Consider the following 15,023-nt stretch of genomic DNA (forward strand, 5'->3'; position numbering starts at 1 on the left):
CTATGCCTCATTGCTTATAATCACTTAAAATCTTTCTTTCAGTAGTTAATAAACATGTTTTATTGTTTTATCTAAATCAGTGTGTTTGGATTGAAGTGTTTGGGAACCTTCATCTGAGATAACGGGGTCTGTGTATATCATTTTCTATTAATGAAGCGATGGACTTTCCTTGAGCTTGTATTATCCAGAAACAAAAAGGCGGGCAGTACAAGATGCGTGTTTCTGGGGGGAAGTCTGGGACTGGGAATTTGCTGGTGTTGCCTTGTAATATAATACATGACTGGCTGGCTAGAACACTCTTATAATATAGCTGGGAGTAATTTACATGCTAGAGGCTGTGTGGGAGCAGACCAGGAGTGGTTGTTCTCACAGCAAAGCAGCGTAAAAGGCACCCCAGGTTAGAGAGTTGAGGAACACAGCTGGTCAACAGTCCAGATTGGTAATGTCCAACCCTGGGTAATGTCACAATTGCTTAAAAAATGGTCAGGCATGCAATACAGATGAGATTTTACTGAAGTTAAGATTTTTTTGTAATCTTTGGTTTCCTTTCCCACCAATAACCTTGTAAAAGATGCTGTATCCTTAGCATTTCCATTGTTCTTTCTCTCTTTAATAATCCATTTCATGACCTTGCTGTTATCTCGCCTCCTGAACTTTCCTTTTGCTACTTCAGTTATATCACAAAAGCCTTCACCCTACCATTCCCAGAAGGCAACAAGGTTATGAACAATGGAGAGCCAGGGGGAGGACAGATACTTCATTCATGCCAGACTCTGGGCTTAGAAATCATTCCTTCTTCTTGATGTGCCAGGATACTTGTCACGTGGACTAGAGTCTTTTAGAAGTGATATCACTTGTTAAAGTAAATTAGATTAATGTTATTATTGTATCTTCATTGATTATCTCAGCTGCTACAGATGGGCTTTCTACGCAATGTAACTAATCCAGAATTTGGCAGCTAACACAGTAATTTTCAAGAGCGATGCCGTTGGTTTCCTGTAAAATGTATATTAATCTCAGGTTTCTTCTCTTCTATAAGCTTTTGTGTTAGCTTATCATATCAAACTGTTATGGATTCTTTATATGTAAGGTCCTCACAGAGGTATATCCCTTCAAGGACTTTGCGGGTTCAGCTTTTAAGGCTAGCGGTAACATTTTTAAAAGTGCTTAAGTCTGATGGAAAATGAACAGTAATTAGGCTGCTAAGACCCAGCTACTCAAAGGTCTCTAGGCCCATAACTGCCTTTGATTTCAGTGGGAGCTAGGGGCCTAGATACCTTGGAGGATCTGGGCCCAAGTCACTTTAGGCACTCTTGAAAATTTTACCCTTTTTCCTTGTGTACCATGATGACTTTCTGAGGCTTTTTGCTCATAATGGACAGAAGTGCTGAGGCACAAAGGACTGGATTTTTAAAGGTATTTAGGTGCCTACAGCTGCAGGTAGGTGCCTATCTGCATCTTTAGGCACTTAAATATCTTTAAAAACCTGGCCCAAGATGTTCTTAAATGTTAACTAAAGGAGCAGTCAGTCTTCAACCTTTGTTTTCAAGCCGTGGCACCCAGTCTGGTTTTGTCTGCTGGTCCTTTGCTAGTAAGTGATCCAAAATGCATTCTGTATTTATAGCTATATCTATATAGATATAAACACTATAGATTTTTATACACGGTAGATTGTAACTAAATCTTTTAGTTTACTTAAAGGTGAAGGTTTAATAAAAATCAGGTGGAAAATGACGTTATATGGAAACTAGACGCATGCAGATCCGAGGAAGTGTGATGTTCCTGGGAGTTGGGACTGGGACTTGAAACCATCTGGCTATCAGCAGGCAGTGTTGCCTAGTGGATAGAGCACTGTGCTGGGACTTAGGAGCCCTGGGTTTTATTCCTGGCTCTGCCACTGACCTAATGGGTGATTTTGGGCAAGTCACTTCACCTCCCTGTGCCTGTTTCCCTATCAAAAAAGTGGATGATAATACAGTACTGACCTCCTTCGTGCAGCCCATTGAGATCTACTAATGAAAAGTTCTATATAAAAGCTCCAGGTATTACTATTATTATTGTTAATATAAGAGCTAGGTATCCTTATTAGCATGTACTTCTGGAGTGAGGAAATATTTAGTATATTCTGTAATAAACTGGCTAGTGTGTATGTGTACAACTCAGCTATACTGATTGGAATTAGGATGGCTTATGAAATTCTGCCATGGGCCCTGTAATGCTGACAGCTAGCGGAGAATCTCTTCTAATTCAAGTAGTAAAGGCCTGATTCTTCTGCACCAGAAACATTTGATTTCTCTCCCTGATGTTCCTGTGAATTTCTGGCCGTGGTATGCAGCCGGCTGACAACCGTGAAGTTTTAGGTTGCCATGGATTTGTTGCATTATCTTTTCGAAGTAAGCTGGTACTCTTGTAACATTTTACAATGTACTCTCTGCCAAGGATGTAAAATGAGTTAATCGAAAAAACAATTTTGCTGGAAAATTGCTTTATAAATAATGTTTTATTCTACCAGCTTCTGTTTGGAATATAGTGAAAGATGAAGGAGCTGGGGGAATAAGAGGGCAAATGAGCTTTCTCAAAAAATAAAACTAGAGCCTCGCCTTATCCCATAGTTAAGTGGCTTCCTACTTACAAAAGCGTTGTTGCTAGTGTCTGCTCGAGCAAGCTTGCCCTAAGAAAGGGACTAGCAAGAAGAATTTTTGCTATAAGATGGGGATGTATCGGAAATGACAGAGGAGAAGAAAGACCTGGGTGTATTGGTTGATCACAGGATGAGCCGCCAATGTAATATGGCCATGAAAAAAGGCTAATGCAGTCCTAGGGTGCATCAGGCGAAGTATTTCCAGTAGAGACAAGGAAGTGTTAGTACCGTTGTACAAGGTACTGGTGAGACCATTTCTGGAATACCGTGTGCAGTTCTGATCTCCTGTATTAAGAAAGATGAATTCAAACTGGAACAGGTGCAGAGAAGGGCTACCAGGATGATCCGAGGAATGGAAAATCTACCTTTTGAGAGACTCAGAGGTTGGCTTGTTTCACCTAACCAAAAGAAGGCTCAGGGGAGATGTGATTGCGTTCTATAAATACATTAGTGGGATAAATACCATTTAGGGAGAGGAGTTATTTAAGTTAAATGCCAATGTGGGCACAAGAACAAAAGGATATAAACTGTCCATCAGCAAGTTTATGCTTGAAATTAGATGAAGGTTTCTTACCATCAGAAGAGTGAAGTTCTGGATCAGCCTTCCAAGGGGAGCAGTGAGGGCAAAAAGCCTAACTGGCTTCTAGACTGAACTGGATAAGTTTATGGAGGGGATGGTATGATGGAACTGTCTACAATGAAATGTGGCCCATCGGTGACTGCTAGCAGCAAATATCTCCAATGTCTGGTAATAGGACAGTAAATGGGGAGGGCTCTGAGTTAATACAGAGAAGTCTTTCCCAGGTGTCTGTCTGGTGGGTCTTGCCTGTATGCTCAGAGTCTTAACTGATTGCCATATTTGGGGTCAGGAAGGAATTCTCCCCCCTCCCCCAGGTCAGATTGGCAGAGACCCCAGGAGTTTTTCACCTTCCTCTGTAGCATGGGTCACTTGCAGGTTTAAATCAGTGTAATGGTTCTGTAACTTGAAGTCTTTAAACCATGATTTGAGGACGTCCGTATCCCAGCTGGAGGTTATGGGTCTATTACAAGAGTGGGTGGGTGAGGTTCTGTGGCCTGCAATGTGCAGGAGGTCAGACTAGATGATCATGATGGTCCCTTCTGACCTTTAAATCTATGACTCTATACAGAGTGAAGCTGCTGAACAGAATCACTTTATTCTTAAGAGATGCACAGGGCCAGTACTATGCATGAGTGTGTTTACTGTGGACATCCTATGAAATAGGCTAGTGCGATGAGAAATCCCAGTGTGTGGATAGACTGTGTTTCACCAGTTATTGAAGAGAACAGCTTTGTGGAGAAAGAAACCTAGAAGTAGTGGTGGTGATGTGTTGATGAGATTCAGAGCCGGGATAGAGTGCTGCTGATGGATTGATGTTGGTTTATTTAATAGCATTGCAAATAATGCACACTATTTTTAATGGTTTATAGCACGGTCTTTATGGATTAGGTTGTGAATGGGACACAAATATTTTTTGGTAGTAATTTTAATTGTCACTTTTGTTTCCAATAAAATGCATAACTTGTCACAAGGGAGCTTTTTCTACAGCCACAGTGAACGTAGCGTACCATAGCAATTGTCAGACCCGGGCAGATGAAGGCTCCCTCTAGTTTAGCTGCTCGTCTCCATTACTGGCAATGCCACATGATTCATCTTGAAGAAATAAAATATCCATATTGCAACTAATGGTGAAATGTCATACCAAAGGGGAAGAAATTTTCTTGATTTCTGCTGGAATCAAGTGATTGTCCTGATAATTAAATACTCCCATATGTAATTGCATATGGGGAGAGCGTGTTAGATGCAGTCATTCTAGATCAAAAGTTAGTTCATGTAGCATGGGTTATTCCCTTCGTTATCTAGATGACTGCAGTCCTCCCCCCAGTACTTGGAACTAGGACTCTACAATAAAAAGCTTTTTCTTTTTTGGTGATAGTTTGAAGATTGTGAATTACAAAGTAGGAAACATCAATGGCTCATTAAGTGGAGTGCAAAGGAAGTGTCACTGAACTGAGTTTTCCTCTATTTCAGCAACAGCGCACAGTGTATAGACTGACACTGGTGAAAGCTTGGAACGTGGATGAACTCAAAGCCTATGCTGAGCTGGTGTCCCTTGGTAAACCAGACTTCATCGAAGTTAAGGTGAGCTGCGTATCAGTACATTTCCACTACATAGCTTCTATTTTTTTCCTCTCCACTTTCTATAACACAATAATTCAAGATTACATGAGCACCAAGCAAATAAATGACACAGGCATGGCTCTCCCACCACAAGGAAGCGCACACCGCTGCATGGAAGGGACTCCTGTCTGGGAGTGTGCGAGCCTCTTGTACACACCAGCACAGAGGTCCCCAAACTGTGGGCACGTCCCCCTGGGAGGGCCCAGAGGAATGTCTGGGAGAGTGTGTGGCTGCTGGCCCCTCATTCTGCTACTGACCCCATGCCTGGGGCTCCGAACCTGGGGTCCCAGCTGCCGGCCCCGTGCCTGGGCTTCGCTCCTGGCCCTGCCCCAGCCTTGGCCCCCTTACCCCTGTCCGCATGCCCCCCTCCTGGAGTTGCGGCCCTACTCCTGGTCCCAGCTGGGGGATGGGGGCACGGACAGGGGTAAGGTGGGGGCACAAGGTAAAAAGTTTGGGGACTACTTCGTTAGTACAACCAGGGTCAGCTACCAATGAGCCTGGTAGCGGCCCCAGTGGCCAGGCCTGGGATGGTACAGCCATGTCAGAGGAGCTGCCTGGGGTGGGTGCGGACTCCTGCGAACGGTGGCCTGACATGCTGCTGCTTTTGCCGCTGTGGTTCCTGGCCCAGTCACTAGCCATGGCCTGCTGGTCTCGCTCGTCATCGCTAGAGTCCTCCAACTCCATGGATATCTGCTTTATACCTGCGGATATAAATTTTGTATCCGCGCAGGGCTCCAGGCACAGTGCCACCAGGCATAGAGATGGTATGTGGGCCAGAGTGTCTCATGCTTATGTCCTTTAAGGGGACGCAGCATGCATTTTGCCTATCAATGGCAGACTCTGCACATAGGCCGAAAGAGGTGGGAAACCTTCTTGGGGCTTCTCCATTCCTCTTGTCTGCCCCTGTACATGGCCCTTAATTACAGCTGGCTGAAAATTTTTGCAACGTACAATTTCAACATAAGCTGTATAGTTCTTAGGGCATGAAAATGACTTGGGCATTGGCTTTCTCATTTAAAGTTTTTTTTTCAATGCACTTGGTACTGTACATGAAGACAGTAGCTAAGTTAGAAGACAAAAGTGGACAGTTCAATACAATAAAACACAAATAATTGGTTGGCATAGTCAGTCAACCACAGTCACCTGATAAAAATAGACTATCCGCAAACTAGGTGAACCTCCATCTATTGCAGATCCTGCAATAGCCTCCATTTCTCCACTTGAGTCATCACAGAGCTTTTAAATTGAATTGCACTGTCCTGTTATTTTAATGCGTAAGAACTGCAGCAGTGTGTATGTCCTTAAAAAACAAACAAATAGAAAAGCTTAACTATGAAGCACCCTATTACTTACAGCATTTGCAGGCAGTGCCCATTCAAGATGGGATTTTTCTTTTCCTGAGAACTGAACTGTTCTTATCACTGTCTGAACCAAATGGCACAGCTGTCTATGCATCAGCGGAACATTTTTAGATTTGGATGGCATTTCCGTCTCTTTAAAATGTCATGAAATTTTCTGACACTTTCCTGGAGCTGAGATTTGCTTGACACTGGATTGTTTTGTTTAAATGGACTGTAATTGATAGTCAATGAAGGACAAACACCTCCTCATGGGTTTTTCAGTGGATTTTTTATTTTTAGTGCTTTTATTTTGGGGCCGGGCTTTTTTTTTTTTTAACCCTTTTCTTTCATCTTTCAGGTCTTTAAAATGGGTGTAACATTTTAAAGGGGGTAAATGTTGTGCTCCATAGGAATAAAGCATCTCACACTAAATTTAGCATTCGGTCAACCAGTAACCTTATTTGTTCCATATAGTTTTATTTGCCAGTTTCTGCTAAACAGCAGCATTTTTGAAGTGCAGAGGGTTTGGCTCAGCGGGGAAGGCACAATAGTTTTCTCCTCTTACTGTGCTGTCTCTGTGAATGTGATTACATGGTTTCTTACTTCAAGAGTGGAACTGATTTACCTATTATTTTTTGGCCTCCCTTTCCTCTTGGCTTCTATCGAGACAAGGTGCATCCCAACAAGGATGAGAGAGACACATTTGTGGCCACTTATACCCCAGTGAAATAGTGCCAACATGGGAAGGCAACACCTACATCTTTGTTTTAACAACAATGGCTTCTATCGACTTAAATTATTTTCCCCATTCGTACCTGAGCTGTGGCTGTCTAGTGTAGGGTGGGGATGGTAGAGACCTCAGCTGAGGTCAGTGTCCCATTGAGTTATACTGTATGAACGTATAATAAGAGAAAACTCTCAGTGCTTCAAAGAGTGCTCATACAATGTAAATAGGCAAGTCCAGAGGGTCAGAGAGAAGAAGTATAATTATTATCAACCCAATTTTACAGATGGGGAACTTGGCTATAGAGAAGGGAAGTGACTTGTTCACGGTGACGCCAGGAGTCTGTGGCAGGACTGGGCCTGGAATCTAGATTGTTCCAGGTCCTAATCCAGTGCTTCCACCACAAGACCATGTTGCAGAGAGGCTAGCAATACGTCTGTAAATATAGGTAGCTGCAATAATTTCAGGGCCATCTTCACCAGTCTCTGTGCCAAGTCGTATGTGTGTGATCAAGTGAGTGTGCAGACTATGTAATTTTGGTAATGCTGATAAAGCAAAGTCCCATACTGTTGAACAAAATGAAAACTGTATATTTCAAACTGCTACGTGGCTTGCTGGTATTCTAGTATAGGGGTCTATACTGCGAGATGCTGAGCACTTCTGAGAGATTCTGAGTGCCTTCAGCTCCCATCTTCCAGCTCATCCAGAGGGTGCTCACCTCCTCCCAAGAGTGCTGCAGGGTCATAGTGAAGAGAATGGTAGAGGAGTGATATGCCTTTTGTGGTGAATCTGTTCGCTAGGAATCTAAGCATGAGAAAAACAGGAGAACTCTGGGTCTGGGCGTGTGGACAAAAGGAGCCTGGAAAAGGGCTCTGGGTCCTGATGAAAGCCACCATAGGCTGGATGCAATGCCCAGTGAAATCCGAGTCTGTCCATTGACTTTAATGGGGTTTGGATAAAGCCCCAAGACTCTAGATAGGAATGTGAGTGCTTCCTATAAAATGCTGCTGCCTGAGAATATGTAGTCCTGAAAGCAGTGACCCTGCACTAAAATGCAGGCAGTCTGTTTTGAGTTACAGAGATAGGTGATTATTTTATAGGTGATGCAGTTACTGAGCCAAACCCACTCCAGCTATTGCCTTGTTGCAGTCAGTGAGGTCTGCTGGGGATGCATTTGGCCCAGGAATGTAATCCAACAGTTTTGGCAACACTATGGGGATTAAGTGCAATGAGTCAAAGTTTAAGTTCCTAGCAGCCTGGATATCATGTAGCACTGAGAAGGGATCAGATCCAGGGACTCTGAATATCGCGGAAATAAATATTTCTTTCTGCACTTGCTGGTTACAGTTGTATGTATTACTTAGAGTTCTTAGGTGCTATTTAACTTCTTGATGTCACTCCGGCTGATAGACATAGGGGTCTGTCCTTTAGTGCAAGAGAGGATGTACAGAGCACCTGTGACGTGGGAACTTTCCCTCAAATCTTTCCTTGATTTACAAGGTATTATTTTTAATCCTTTGGGAATGAAGTAGATTGAAGAACTCATTGGAGACCAAGAGTCATCATAGTCTTTTTTGCCCTAGTTATTCTAGTGCAATGGGTTCAAGAAAGGAGACCAAGGAAAAAAAAAAAAAAAAGGAATTAGGTCCTGTAGAGCATCTGCTACAAAATGAAGCTTCATCTCAGTGGGATTTTCCTGGTTAAATACTTGAAATAAATTATGTTCGTTTTAAATGAATGTCGCTAATCCCCTGTTGCTCCAGAAACACTCTTGGGGCGTAGTGGAAGGTCAAAAGATCTAGAATCTAATTCTGCTCTCATTTACACATCTTACATTGGTGCAACTCTGTTGAACCCTATTCATCTCTCACTTAAACTAGTGGAAACTAGCATTCATTTTGTTGTTGGCGACGGTTACCCTTGTGTAAAACCTGTGGGTCAGGAGAATGAGGCTTATGGAGATCAAAATTAAGAGATCCATATAACAAAAAGTGTCAGCGGGGTAGCCGTGTTAGTCTGAATCTGTAAAAAGCAACAGAAGGTCCTGTGGCACCTTTAAGACTAACAGAAGTATTGGAGCATAAGCTTTCGTGGGTCACAGGACCTTCTGTTGCATATAACAAAAACACAATTACTGCATATTTTAATGCCATATTAGGACTGTCACACTTTAATTCAAAAGTGATTTGTGTATTTAATCTATCGAACATGCAGTTTGGCTTTTTACACTGCTCTACAGCCAAAATGCTTCTAAAATAAATGTAGTCAAACTTTACAAATTCTGGGTCACTGAGAACGAAAATGATGCTTAAAATTGTTGATTGGCTCTAGTTTTCAAGATATGCTATTGGGTCAATATATATGACCCTTGACTTGAGAATGGCGGAAGATAAGTGAGTTATAAAGGGAAGGGATCTCAATTTAAACCAGAAATTACTAAAATACATCTTTGACTGGATCTATGAATAAATCGATGACTGGGTTTGGACAGTACTTGCTTTTTAGGCAAAACAATGAATGATGCAATCTGAAGCTGGTATTGTGTCATACGTTATGAATTGCATCACGTTATTCCTAGAAGTCATGGATGATGCAATCATAACGAAGCTTACATCACTCTGCTGAATAAATTGCCCTAGATCAGCTCTAGAAATCATACAGTTTCGTGCTCTCTTATTTGTCAGTGTTTGATTTTGCAAAGGGACACATTTCTGTTTAGCCAAAGTGAGCAGAGATGCCTCATACTTGTGTGAACAGTGCAGATAACTTCTGCTATGTTTGTGGTGAAGTGACTTTTGCATCACAAAAGCGCAGTATAACCACTATGGTTAAGAAAGCCTATCATCTTTATTTTGGCTGCAAAATTGGAGATCAGGACAAGAGGTGGGCCCCACACATATGCTGCAACACTTGTGCAACAAATCTTCGCCAGTGGTTGAACAGGAAAAGGAAATCTATGCCTTTTGCAGTGCCAATGATTTGGAGAGAGCCAACAGATCATACCAGCAATTGTTACTTCTGCATGGTGCCTCCAGTTGGGAAAGGTGTGTCAAAGAAGAAAAAGTGGACTGTGAATAGGACTAAACTATGTACTCATAGTTTTTTGCCTTTTGTTTCATAATAAATTTTATTTAAATAACCCTTTTGCTGATTTTTAAAGTGTTACATAAACAGGACAGGTGAAATATTATCATGTAAAGCAACCATAAACACATGAAAAGACCTAGGTTTACAATTTATGATTAAAACTCTACTATCTACACAATATACATAGACATGAAATGTAAAAACTTAAATATTTTAGAAACAGTAGCCAATCAGTTGTTTTAATTGTTGTATTTGAATTCAGCACATCAAAATACATAATAAATAGCACATTTTATCTCTGAAGCAGACGACTTCTCAAAAATTGTAGACCAGTGTTATCGGTGACATACCTTATCAGATTTTTGCCTAGGAAGCCACCAGTTTATATTAATAAACACACAGTATCTTGCAGTTTTTTTCAAATCAAGTGCATTCATAGATTCATAGCATTTAAAGCCAGAAGGGCACATTAGATCATCTAGTCAGATGTTCTGTATGTCACAGGCCGTTAAATTTCAACAGGTCTAACCCTATATTGAGCTCAACATCTTATTAGAGAAGCCTGTGTGAAATTTAATAAAAGGATCCAAAAATTGGATCCTTAATAATTCATGCCAAAGATATGGAAAACATGGTGCATATGCAGTAGATTAATTTATTTAAAAATGCACTGGCGGTGCTTCCGTAGGGTTACCATATCTAACAAATAAAAAAAGAGGACCCTCCACGGGCCCTGGCCCCGACCATTTCCCCACCCCAGCCCTGCCCTAACTCCGCCCCTTCCCCGCCCTAACTCCGCCCCCTGCGCCCTCCCGCTCCCAGACACGCGAAAAGGGCTGCCCGAGCGCTACTGGCTTCACGGTTTGCCAGGCAGCCCCCAGACCCTGCGCCCCCGGCTGGCGCTTCCCCAGCACAGCTGGAGCCTGGGAGGGGAAGCGCCCAGCCGGGGGCACAGGGTCTGGAGGCTGCCTGGCAAACCGTGAAGCCGGTAGCGCTTGGGCTTCGGGCAGCCCCTATGCCTCCGGACACTGCGCCCCCGGCCGGGCACTTCCCCTCCCGGGCTCCGGAGGCATGGGGGCTGCCCAAAACCCGTAGCGCTTGGCTCTTAAACGGAGCCGAAGAGTCGGGAGGAGCAGAGCCGCCGTGGCCGGAGGCTCTGCTCCTCCCCTGACTCTTCGGCTCTGTTTAAGAGCCGAGCTGCCCGAGCGCTACCGGCTTCGGGCAGCCCCTATGCCTCCGGACCCTGCGCCGCCAGAGCCCGGGAGGGGAAGTGCCCGGCCGGCGGCTGGGGTCCGGAAGCAAGGGGGCTGCCTCAAGCCCATAGCGCTCGGGCAGCTTGGCTCTTAAACAGAGCCGAAGAGTCAGGGGAGGAGCAGAGCCGCCGCGGGAGGGGAAGTGCCCGGCCAGCATTTTCCCAGACATGTTCGGCTTTTTGGCAATTCCTCCCGGACGGGGGTGTGATTGCCGAAAAGCCGGACGTGTCCGGGAAAAACCGGACGTATGGTAACCCTAGCTACCGGGATGAAGGCCAGATAAGCATGGAGCAAACAAATACATCTCTAAATGGCGTGGTTTACACAGCAAATCTGTTACACTAACATTCCTAATTGTATCTGTGCCCTTGTGTGCACTTACTCCAAACCTCTCTCTGCAAACTGACCGTAGCTTTCAGACAACATGTGTGGGAGTGTTCATGCGTACATAGACTCTTGCAGCTCTGACCCTGATTTTGCAGACCCTTACCAGTCAGTGCAGTAAACCTGGTGATTGTGTTTGCGTGGCCCTTTGTACATCATTGCTAAATAGACACGAACCTACCCAGGAACAGTTCACCTGGGGAGCAGGCTGGCACTACTAAAGAAAGGCCCAATTGTGCAGCCCTGAGAACACTTGATTTTGGTAGGCTCATGTAATGAGGAAAGCCTCTGGGATCAGGCCCATAATTGATCCTATTCCTTTGTCCTCTTAGTATTTAACCAATTTCTTTCACCTAAAATAAAAGATTGTGCCAGATTCCCAGTTACCCAAGGGCTATTTTACACCATGCAGCTACTTCAAGGAAGAGCTCTGGCAGGGTAAAGGGGCCTTAGGTATAAATGAGGCTCAGGCCCAGTATGTATAATTTCCAAAAGCCTTTGTCAGATCAGTCTTTTGACTGCTGCTGCATTTGTCTAGCTATATCCTACATCACTGCTTCCAGCTCAGCGCTTCGGGGCTTCTGGGCTAGTGTATAAGGGATGGTGGATCCGGTGTCAGTCAGAAGGAGGAAGGGCTTTCTGGAACTGGTATCTGAGGCTTTGCTATCAAATTAAAATGAGCAGTTAATAGGCTGGCTGAGTAGGGCCACACGGAAGCATCTCCCCCATTCTGCTTACCCGTGTCATATTAAATGTTAAAGCTTAGGTAAGTGTTTAAAACACAGGAAAATTAATACTTCTTTAATGAGCTTTTACTTGCAAGAAGTGAAAGCTGATTGCCTTCACCTGTCAAAAAGCTATTCAGAGTCCTGGGTAGTGTTCCATTCTGCATTTAGATGGAGAGAAGAGGAAGTTAAAATCACGTGTCCTAGCGAGTGCTATAAAACAAAAACAACTTATGTATAATTTTCATGCTTGAGAAACGCTGACCTGTGCCATTATCTACAGAACTCTAGGTTAAATGAGTCATAGCTTGACAGAGAGAAAGGGATGTGCCAAAACTGCACGCGGCATGGCGTGATTTTCAGAGAGGGTGAGCTCCCACTGAAGGCCCAGCCCCTTTGAATACCAGGCCAAGTAAAATTTTGTATTGGAAAAATATACAGCCAGCACTTTTTGCTATTCCTTTTTCAGGATAAGGCCCCAGAGTGGTAAATGCATACATATGTGCTTAACTCGATTTGTATCAGACATCCCACTGAATTCAAGTCACTTATTCAAGAGCTTCAAGTTAAACACATGTGAACATTTTAGCAGGAGGTTGTATTTTTAAAAACAAATCTTGAATTCTAGATGCACTCTGCAGGTAGTTTGGGCTGAAAATTTAGTCATTTAACAAAATCTAGCATCAATACATGTTTTCATGATGTGAGAGAGAGAAAAATTAAAGCAGGTTACTTTTTTGTTTTGATTTAATCATTCCCCACATTCTTTTTGCAGCCCAAGCATTGCGGCATTGTGTTGGTGTATCAGTGTGTGAAAATAATCAGAAGCCAATCTGAAAGACTCGTCTATTTTAATTGTCTAAGCCAAGAGTAATGTATAAAGTAAATAGCAGTTATAAACCATGAAAACTGACGTAGATATCTGAAAGTATTCGTTATTAAAATAATTATTACGCCACAATGTAAGGTGATCGCCAAATCTGGACTATGATTTTTAAACACTGTCACCACTTAATGCTAATAGAGTAAATAATAACACTTACATAATACTTTCCATCTGTGGATCTGAATGCTTTGTAAAGGTGGATAAGTATCATTATCCCAATTTTACTGATGGGAAAACTGAGGCATAGAGCGGGAGATTAGCATTAGGATACACAGCAAATCGTATCTGAGCTGGTGATCAGTTGTCCTGACAGCTAATCCAGTGCTCTATGGGCAGGTGTTTGTACAAACAAACCAGATTTGGAACATGATATCCTTTAAAACTTGATATTGTTTTTTCTTTAAATATCTATGCAGTCCATTTCTAAATGTTAGAGTACAACCCACGTTCATGGAAATAGCCTTTATATTGTGGTTGCACTTCATGACTAAACAGTTGAATTATTGGGATGTCAGATATAACTGATGCAAATAAACTGATGTCCAATCAACTTGAGCGTGGCTATAAAAAAAACACATTTCAGTGAGGAGTAGCTGTGTATTATAGCTTTAGACAATATTAAAATCCCAATAATATGCATTTTTATTGCAGAGTGTTTGATCCATCAATGGGCAGTTTAAGGTAGTTACATTTGCCTTGGGTCAAGCTTGCCCCAATTTCTGAGCAGTAATCCAGTCTCTCTAATAGTAGGTCAGCCACATTTTGATGTGGCAGCACTTTATTCTTTTGTCATTTCACACAGTTCTCTGTTTAATGAATTTATAATCAGTGGTTTAGTAGATAAGAGAGTTCTCTTGTTCATAATAATTAAATTGGAAGGCCTGCAGTTTATTTTAGAAAAGAAGCAAAGCTCTCTCATTTTTAGTTCACAGGTAATCTTCCTCCACAGCCATTTGGATTAGAATGATTCATGATTGTTCAGGTCCTTGGAAAGGATCCAAATCTCAGAAGAAGAAACTCTCTCGTGACTGAGTGAGCACCAGACAGCACTCCTTTTTGTGTTTCTCATTCACTGTAATTACAACCAACCTAGCACAAGACATGGTATAAAATCAGTGGTGAAAATTCAGCTCCATTACACCAGTGTGTAAATCCACAGTGGGTTCAGTGGAGTTACTCTGGTTTTACATGTGCAGAACCAAAAGCACAAATTGGCCCGAGTATTTAAGACACTTTTGAAGAGGTTTGGATTTCAAGGTATTTGTCTGAAAGCTGTTACTATAATTAGCATGCTGAAAACATGCATATTAAAGACTAATTAAGAGAGTGTCATTGGTGTTTCCACTACAGAGAAGTTTATATATAAGCTATTGTGTATAATAGAACTGTTTCCTTTTCAGTGGTTGGCTTCTAAGTAATCGCTATTTTCAGGTATTGCTGAAAAATATAACAAGGCTGCCCTAATCAACCATGTATGTTTTAGAGGTATTGTTGGCACTGTTAATTAGCTCAAGTTTTAAGAAGTTGAAAGCTGATGTGCTTTTGTACAGTGTGTTGCTAAGATGATTTTCACTCGTGTGTGTGTGTGAGAGAGAGAATTAATCAACCGTCCAAGTACTTGGTAATTCCATTTGCCACTGCGTTCTCTTTGCTTGTAAATGATATCTTTGAAGTTTATTAAAGGAATGAGTCATGTTGTATCTTCCTAGGAGTTTTCCCCCCTCTGTAATCATACATTTTTCATGCTGCTCAAATCATAATCTGCATAATGAATGAGGGGAAA

The 15,023-nt window shown here is 42.5% G+C and overlaps 1 protein-coding gene across 9 annotated transcripts in view; it reads left to right on the forward strand.

Moving 5' to 3' along the window:
• Positions 1-15,023, forward strand: part of LOC101940317 (S-adenosyl-L-methionine-dependent tRNA 4-demethylwyosine synthase TYW1) — a 126,868-nt gene that overhangs the window by 90,038 nt on the left and 21,807 nt on the right. For all 9 annotated transcript variants that reach the window (XM_008178895.4, XM_042857789.2, XM_065572746.1 and 6 more), the window contains one exon: positions 4,692-4,802. In XM_008178895.4, coding sequence (XP_008177117.2) covers positions 4,692-4,802 — 111 coding nt within the window. The remainder of the gene's footprint in view (positions 1-4,691; positions 4,803-15,023) is intronic.

The sequence above is a fragment of the Chrysemys picta genome, chromosome 19 (genome assembly GCF_011386835.1).
Source record: "Chrysemys picta bellii isolate R12L10 chromosome 19, ASM1138683v2, whole genome shotgun sequence".
Lineage (NCBI taxonomy): Eukaryota > Metazoa > Chordata > Testudines > Emydidae > Chrysemys > Chrysemys picta.